The 9,202-nt window shown below is 35.5% G+C and overlaps 1 protein-coding gene across 5 annotated transcripts in view; it reads right to left on the reverse strand.

Moving 5' to 3' along the window:
• ITPRID2 (ITPR interacting domain containing 2) overlaps nucleotides 1–8,847 on the reverse strand; it is a 50,073-nt gene extending 41,226 nt beyond the window's left edge. For 2 of the 5 annotated variants that reach the window (XM_051986096.1, XM_051986097.1), the window contains exons 1-4: nucleotides 5,180–8,837; nucleotides 4,551–4,596; nucleotides 1,204–1,253; nucleotides 137–193 (exon numbers count right to left, since the gene is read on the reverse strand). In XM_051986096.1, coding sequence (XP_051842056.1) covers nucleotides 137–193; nucleotides 1,204–1,253; nucleotides 4,551–4,596; nucleotides 5,180–5,393 — 367 coding nt within the window. In that variant the 5' untranslated portion in view covers nucleotides 5,394–8,837. Of the gene's footprint in view, nucleotides 1–136; nucleotides 194–1,203; nucleotides 1,254–4,550; nucleotides 4,597–5,179 lie in introns of all 5 variants that reach the window. The other 3 variants (XM_051986098.1, XM_051986095.1, XM_051986099.1) reach the window with 3 other exon arrangements.
• Nucleotides 8,848–9,202: the final 355 nt, after the last annotated feature.

Here is a 9,202-nt window from a genome sequence, read left to right on the forward strand (position 1 = left end):
TTTAGTTTATTGGATAGCTAACTTTCAAAGTACATTTAATTTCCTTGCCATTAAGGAAAAAAGTTTAGCCAGGATAATATATTAGATTTAGAAGCATATATATTGCATTCAAATCATCTAATTCTTGCAAACATACCCTCAGCTCCCAAAGACAGGTCATCTTCAAAACTTCCTCCATTTTTCACAAGCACACCTTAAAATAAACATTTGAGAATTCAAAAGACTTAGTATTGTTTTCCTTTCCAAACAACAAGGTGATATTCTAGTTAAACATTTACAGTTAATATAACAAATTTATTTATTTATTTATTTGCTGAGGCAATTGAGGTTAAGTGATGTGCTCAGGGTCACACAACTAGGAAGTGTTAAGTGTCTGAGATCAAATTTGAACTCGGGTCTTCCTGACTTCAGGAATGGTGCTCTATCCACTGCTCCACCTAGCTGCCCCTAATATAATAAATTTAACCAAGCAAAACATTTTGTAAAATATAGTAAAATATTTCAGGCCCTGAAACTACTCAGCTATCTCTATTGAAAATCACATAATAGTTTTAAAAAGAAAAAAAAAAAGATTTTAAGTAATCTGTGCCCACTTTAAATTTTCACAAATCCATAAAATTTCACAAATCCATCAATGAGGTACTTAAATTTATTTTTTATTGATGAGGTTTAATAAGAAACGTAATTGAGAAGTTTCACTGACAACCAGGTCTTACAGCAGCAATTCTTCCTATTGTTTCATATTGAAAACCAGGAGCTCAAGCTAGATTGCCAGTGCTTTTTATTAATCCTATAACTACTTAAATATTCTTGTACTTTGAACTTCAAAGTTCAGTTCTGAACAAATGGTTAAGTTTTCAGGTGTGCCAAGTATAAGCAAAGAAATATTTAATTATTATTTGAAGGGGTACCTAGTTCACGCAATACAAACACTTCTTATTACTACTAAATTTCTACCATATCTAATTATGTTGGAAAAGTAAAACATATAAATGCAAAAGTGGTGAGTTAAATGAAATAATTGTTTTTATGGTTTAAAAGAACTAAATTTTATGAATTTAGCCTGTTAATGGAGAAAATTTTTTATCTGCATCAGCAAACTTTATACAGTTGCATTTGCCTTAAATATATACTTTTAATCCAAAATAAAATAGAACAGAAACCACATTTTAAAAACTATAGTGGCAAGTTACATTCTCTTACCCTTGAGTGTAATATTGCTCTGTTCATCTAGTGACGCTCCCAAAGGTGTTCTGAAACCATACAACACACATAACTGTCTTAATTCTTTAAAATGTTGTTTCTTTTTACATCCTTGCTTAACAAGCTATATAATAACAAGTTTCAAACTACAGTTTCACTCTCTTCCCAGAACATATACAAATAATGAAAACTAATTACATGAGTAACACTCAAAAGAATTAAGAAATTATTTACTGTGAAAATAGTTAACTAAGATTAGCTAGACTTTGTCAGAGATCAAGAACAAGAACTATATTACTAACATAGAGCTTGGCATTCTTTGAAAAATGTTAGGCTAGCCTTCCCAAAATAAAAAAAGTATTCAAGTAAATCAAAATTATGTTAGAAACAAAGAAAATCTGATACTACTTGTAAACAAGTTGCAATTTTCTTAAATTTTATTCGATTTTAAAAAATTTAACATTTCATAACTCCCTCTCCTCAACAAATAAATTTTTTTTCATATTTGTTAAAAACTTCAAGAATAACTACTAAAAAAAAAAAAGGAAAACACAAATCTGTTAAAGCTTCTAAGGTTCAGGCTTCAATATAAGACAGGAACAGATAACTGAAAGACTTTTTAAAATGGGTCAAAAATCTTCGATGTTAACACTAAAATCTATACACAAATAACCACTGCTAATATGATCTCTCTTCATAAAAATGTGTTGTCTTCATTTCTTCAAGCCAGAAGAATTGAAATTATCTTTTTTGAAAAAGAAAATTATTTTCCCACTTAAAATCACTATGGAACATTAAATCATAGCATGGAATTTGTAGTTGCTTTGTAATAGAACTTTTATTTTATAATGAAAGTTGTCCTTTTGGAATAATTTATAGAATTGCTATAAATATAACAATATCAGTTTAAGATGAAAAAAAAACTTATCAAAATAACAATCAAACCCCAGAACTGTAAATATATCAGAATAACAGAGTAAATAAATTCAATACTTCATGAGTAAAGAATTTGCAAAAATAAAGTTACTTATAGAGTATATTTCAACACAAGTTTGGGAACAAGATTTTTCTCCTTTGTCAAAATATCTACTTGTATGTGGTTTGTTTGAACAGTTATTTCCCAATGCTCACACTTTTAGTTTAGAGCAATTAAACATTAGCAATTATTTCTATGGATACCAATACTGTTATATGCATTTAACCATAAATGGTTAAATAAATAGCATTATTGATGATTTTCCAAAAACCCTCTTTGGCTTCTATGGCAAGAATGATTAAGGTAGTACCCCAAAAATCCTTGAAGGAAAAAAAGTTTTCTCCATCAGATGATAATTTAGCCAATTTATGTTTAATCTGAACAACACTTGCTTCCCCTTCCCGCAAAAAAAAAAAAAAAATTAAATTAAAATTAAAATAATGATAGTGCTTGTGAAAAGTCTCTTTTGATCATTTTAGCAAAAAATGACAAAGATTAGTTTGAAAGAAGATTTTTATAGAACATATAAAATAAAAATATCATATTCAAGTAAATTAGTCCATTCATTCAGAGGAAAAACCCAAAAACTCAACCTGAGAAGCTATCTCAAAATTCATTCTCTCTAAAGAGATCCCATTTAAAGACCTCCTAGGCAGCTAAATCTGTGATAGTGTGGTCAACGTTGGAAAAATTTCTTGTCTTTTATAGCTCTCACAGATGAAAAAGAATACTACATTTATACCCAACAGGTGTGATTGCAGGGAATGCCAAGAATGAGATCTAAGAAAAAGAAAAGGACTAAAAACCAGTCTAAAATGAATGGTATACTTAACACCCTAAGTAGCCCAAGAATTTTCATAAAAGATTAAATGGTTAAGACTAGAAACACTTTTCTGTTGCATCTATTTTAAAGGCTGCAATTTAAAAACCAAAAATATTGACTCTTACTTCCTACATAATCATATCCTACCTACAAATGCTTCAACTCTGTAAATCATAGTTAACAAGGTACAATTCCTTTTCTTGCTCTTACTAAAGAAATACATTTTCTACACACACACACACACACACACACACACACACACACACACACACACACACACACACACACGAGTTCCAGAAATGAAATCTTTTAAAGTATTTTTGAGATTCTCAAAAAAAATTTTTTAAATCTACAATTAAAACAGGAGACTGAATATTTTAAAAACCTAAACAAATACAAGAAAATATCATCTCAAACAATTATAGTCATTATCAAAAGTGAATAAAGTTAGATTCATTGAATTTGATGGCCTTTTTCTCAAGAATCACTGAATATACTTACACAAATCTTCAATCCAAAGGTACTATATCAACTGAGCATTAACACCCTTAAACAAATTAGAGCTTCGCTATCAAGTTAAACAGATGTTAGACAAACGAAATCACTTCATAACCAAGCACAATTTCCCAAATGACAGAAATTGGATTAAATGATCTTTTGAAGTGCCTTCTAACTCTAGATTCTATGAATAAGTCACAAAACCTTGCTTTAAAAAAACAAACAAACAAACTCCATAGTTAAAAAGTACTTAAGAAGTTCTAAGGTATTTATTTTGTTAAAAAAAGGTATCAAAAATATCAGGATTTTATCTGGTTTTAAGGAAGAAAAATAAATTGAAGAGGACTTTCTCAAAATAAGAACTAATTAATTATCACTGACAAAAGGCTTAACTGGTGCTATGAAGAAAAAGATACAAAATACCAGTTTTTTTCTGTAAACTTATAGTAAGTAACCTGTAAAATAACTGAAATGCAAAAAAAAAAAAAAAACAACAAAAAAAAACTCAAATCTATACTTTACAGAAGCCTAATTTATCAACAAATGTGCTTCACATTATATAACTTATGAAAACATTTTTCACCTTCGAAGAAGAGTATGATTAAATTATTGCAGAGCACCAAATGCCTTCAAGGTGCTATTTTCTTTCAATGCCAGTGACAAGGATAAATCCATGCTCCAAATATAATACTACAAGAAGAAACTTGTTCTAATCAGTTTCCAAAACATCGTGGAGGCAGAGAAATTTAACTATAATGTATTCCATTAAATCTTCAAAGAAGATATACAAATTTGCATCACTGATTAAAAAACAGATCTGGTGCATATAGCTTCCTTCAAATAACGTGACAGTTCCTTTAAAAATCAACACAAGAAACTGTCTGCGATGTTATCTTTAACTTACTAAACTTTAACTAAACTAACAAGCAAAACGGTAAAGTTTTTTTAGCTTATAAAAATTAGTCACATCTTAAATAAAGCTGAGAATCAAGCGAACAACGACAAATATACAGTCCCCAAGGTATTCTAATTATAAATGACTTGACTTACCGACAATCTTTGAGCCATATAGTGATCTTTTCATTAGGAACATTTCCTATGAAACAAAAAGTTGGAGAGGCAGATCATTAGAACTAAGATACTTTCCATCCAATGAGGAAGTCCCAAACTGGTTTTATTTAGACAAGATTAGCTGCTCATCAAAATGAAGCATCAAAAAAAAAAAAAAAAAAAAAATCAGCTCTCTATCTCCGAGGCTAGAAATCTCTAACTAGAGTTTTGTTTACTTTGAATACATCTTGGTCAACAGAGGGCAACCGAAGCATTTTTAAGTTACAAAATACCTTTTTTTTAAAGCTTCCTACTCCTCCCCCTACCCCTTACTCAGTATGAATGTTATCAATCCAGGATAGCCTCACAGTCCCAAGGCGGGGGTAAGGGGGAGCGCAAGGAGGTGAAGATGTTGGGGGCGGGCAGTATCCGAATTCAAAGTTGAATCGTTACTCCCAAGCAGCCCCCCTGCTCAGTAGAAATGAAAGTCCCTCCCTGGAGACAGACTGACAAACAGACGGACACACAGATTGACGAATGGATGAACGGACACACATACAGCCTCACAGATAAATAGTTAGACTGGCCGAGAAAAAGACTGGATCTACAGTGAAAAAGTCAGGCCTGACCTCTTTCTGCAACCGGAGGCAGCTTCTCTCCAGCCAGGTCCGGGTCGTCCTCGTCGTCGTCGTCCTGCGTGGCTTCTGTGGAGAGCTCCTCAGTCTCCGACGCCTGCCAGGAGTCCCGGCACTTGGCCCAGGCCTTCCTCTTTCGGCTCGCCACTTGCCACTCCAGCACCTCCTCCTCCGATGCGGACGCCGCCACCACCGAAGGCTTCTCCATCCCGGCCCGGGGAGCGCCGGGGGCTCCGGGGGCTCGGATTGAGTGGCCCCCCGCCCCTCCGCCTCAACCTGGCAAAGACAGCCCGGCGGGGGAGCCCCCGGCCCTGCTGTCAGCGCGGGGCCGGGAGGGGGAGGAGAAGGAGAGGGAGGAGGAGGCAAGAGGAGGAGGAGGAGGGGACTGGGAAGGGAGGGAGGGGCGGGGGAAGGGAGGGGGCGAGCAGGAGAAGTTTCACATGAAGTCGGCGGAGGCAGCTGCTCCAGCGACAGCGCGGAGCTCAACTTCAAAACAGCTGCGCCGCCCCACCCCCCGCGGACCCCCCCCCCCCTCCCTCCTGCACTGACGCAGCGGTTAGGACAGAGGCTCGCGCGGTCCCAGGGACTGCGGCTGATGCTGCTGTGGCCACCGCCGACCTGGCGTCAGCGCGTCCCTCCCCGGCGTCTTCCCGCCCCTTTCCGGTCTCATATAAAAGCGCGCGCGCGCGTGCGCTTGGGTGGTGCTGAGCGGGAAGAGGAGTAGTCAGTTCTTACTGTTGCCGTCGCCTCTACTATGTCACTCACTCTGACCTTCCACTTATGTTCTCGTTTATTGGCTATAAAGCGGGCAATAAATCCGCCCTGAATGTAAAGCTAATCTGGTGCACCTCTTCTTTATTTTTACGAATGAGGAAACTGAGGCCCAGAAATTTTTAATTAACTCGTCTAAGATTTCACCTCATTGACAGTGACAAAAGCAGGAATCGAGCCAAAACTTTCTAATTCCATACCAAGGGTGCTTTGCCTCGTTACTGCGCTTGGAATTCAGGACATCCCACTGAGATTAAGGAATGAAGGGTGGGGTCAGGGAAACAAGCAGTTTTCTACCCTGTCATCCATCTCTTAACAAAAACAATTCATTTTAGAAAGGTGAGAATAAATGTGAAAACTCTATCAACAATTAAGTGTTCTTTAAAATGTCCCCCTCCCCCCCTTTTTTTTTTAACCATCTCGATAGTACCTATACTATTTTGTTAGCTGTTTTAAATATGGAGAAGACTGAGAAAGAGAGTGGGTCACAAGTGATATTTCTGATATTGTCAGATTTTGCAAATCTGAAGTCCTTTCTGTAGTGCTAATTCCATGTTTGGGAAGAGGAGGGTGGAGATTTGTTTAGGTTTTTTGTCCTTCAACAATTCTGACCACTTTCTGTGCTACAGTTGGTGTAGCACACCATTGAACAAGAAAAGAAGGAGATGGAGTTGATGAAGAGCCAGGAGGATTCAGAAAAAATTCTCTGAATTTTAAAGCTGTACAGCAATTATGATCACTTTAAAGATTCTTACGCATTTTTTACTTGGAATAAGCAAAACATATTACCAAAGTATTGTCAACTGTTGATCTAAAAGCAGATACAATGTTAATATTAAGCAACTCCATTCTCCTAAACATTACAACTAAGCTGATATTGTTTTCAGACTTTTTTATGTTTGGCTGATTTTTGAAGAATAAAATATAACATTTGTTGGTATCATTTTGAATTAAAATGAATGTTTTCCTTAAATATACTGTTTTAATGGGATAATAATTTTTTTCATGGTAACAATGGCCCTAAGTACAATTGGGAACATGCTAAATTTCCAAGTTTGAGTATTTACATTTAATTACAAATTAGTCAAATTTAGTTCTATTGAAGTAAAAGGAAATCTCACTTCTTAAGAAAATTTAAAAGAATATGGCTTTGTGCAGTATAAAGTATGGTTTTGTACATGTAGAATATTACAAGTTCTTAAAACCTCATCTATGAATTATGTAAATAGTTTCTAACCTACTTTTCTAAGTTGAAATTTCTCCCACCTCAAAGTAATTCTAGACAAATCCTAGCTTCAAAGACCTTTGATTTGGTCAATATGAGGTTAGTTAGTGACCAACTTTCTATATAGAAATATGTGTATAGAGAGGTGTGTCTGTGTGTGTGTATCTGAGATACTTAAATCTAGTTTTTCTCCTAAATTCCAGTTCTACATCATCAACAATCTGCTAGATATTTTCAACTGGAGATGTTCCACAGATAAAATCAACAAATCAAATGTATAATCTTAATCCCTAAACTTCTCCTTTTCCAAACTGAGGTAATTATCATCCAAATCTTATTGGCACTCTTATTTTTGCATGCTACCTCATCAGACCATAGCCAATTGGCTGCTAAATCTTTCGAAATTTTTTTAAATCTTTTTTTTTTTTTTTTTTTTACACAATGACTAAGCAATGATTCTATGCCATGGCTTGAAGAACTTTAGGTATTTAGTAGATTGTAGACATGTATATAAAATAATGATTTTACTTTTTGCTTTATTTTCCTATGCATTCCTCTTTAGAACAAATGTCACTCTTTTTATTCAAAAGAATTTCCCAGTATAAAGGTAGCTCTAACTGCATATCTAGGATTTCTTATAGACCAACTAACTATATTATTTGTACTTTTAGGAAAACCTGAAAATAAAAAACTGAAAAGAAAGCACAGTCTCTTTGGACATTTTCTCTGACTTTATGGCATCTAATAGGTAAACCTGTAGTTCTCAATGCCTCAGGACCTCTGACATCTTTAATGCTACCCTTCCCACAGGTTCCTACAGAACATTTATTGTTGCTACATTTTGAAGAAGAATGGTGTATAACATGATACTCTACATAATAGCCAAGCAAGAATCCATCTGGGATTTCTGTTGTCAGATCAGAAAGCAATAGAATATTAGCACTATCATCAAATACTAGGGGCAAAGGCTAAAGCTCGAGTTGATGCACTGAGGTCCCAAGCACATGAGGCTACATAGTAATTGGACCATACTCTATTAATATATAAGCTTGGAGAAAGAATGGCCTTCACCCACTCTTTGTGCAGGTCCTGATGTATTGCATAGGAAATGGAGATTTTGGTGGGTGGAGGCAGGGGAGTGGAAAAGGAAGGGGAAGGAGAGACTGCTGGCTGGCGTTTTGACACAGCTGCTCATATTGCCATTGCAACGGCCTTTCAGCTCAGGTCTCTCTCTGCTAGCTGGCTTCCTGTCGCAGCTTCCCATATTGCTATCGCAATCCTTCTTGCCCATATTGCTATCGCAATCTTTTTTCACCTCTTTACTTCAATAAAGATTGAAGATTTTCCCCTTAACCTGAATTCCTGACTCCGGCTGATTTTAAATGCGCGGTCATTACAGCAAATAGTGGCACAATTGACAAAGCTCTGGACCTAGAGTTGGGAAGACATGTTCAAAACCAGCCTCAGACACATACTAGCTGTATGACCCTGAGCAAATCATTTGACTTTGTTGCCTCAGTTTCCTCATCTGTAAAATGAGCTGGAGAAAAAAATGGCAAACCATTCCAGCATGCTTTGTCAAGAAAACTACAAATGTGGTCTCAAAGAGTCAAGCATGACTGAAAGGACCAAACAACACCAATAATAACAAACATTAAATAGGCAAATACTCACCCTATAAACTATTCCTTTCCACTAGTTATGGTAACAATTTATGGAGGTGGAGGGAATGAAAATGCCTTTGTCTGAAAGCTAATCTGAGTATGAAAGGACTAGAGTCATAACAAATAAGCAGATATTTCCTGCTGTAGTTAAGAGCGGAACAGAATAGTCTTGTTTCCCACATACAGAAGCCCAGAGCCTTCATTTTTTTTCTTTATATTCATTATTCTTAAATTATTAAAATAGTATCCATTTTCCTTGCATGACTTCTTTCACCAAAGTGTGATACTAATCCCTAACTATTTTAATGCTGCCTTTAAAGTACAAACACAATGTAATTCAACTTAATAGGATTTAGT

The sequence above is a fragment of the Antechinus flavipes genome, chromosome 3 (genome assembly GCF_016432865.1).
Source record: "Antechinus flavipes isolate AdamAnt ecotype Samford, QLD, Australia chromosome 3, AdamAnt_v2, whole genome shotgun sequence".
Lineage (NCBI taxonomy): Eukaryota > Metazoa > Chordata > Mammalia > Dasyuromorphia > Dasyuridae > Antechinus > Antechinus flavipes.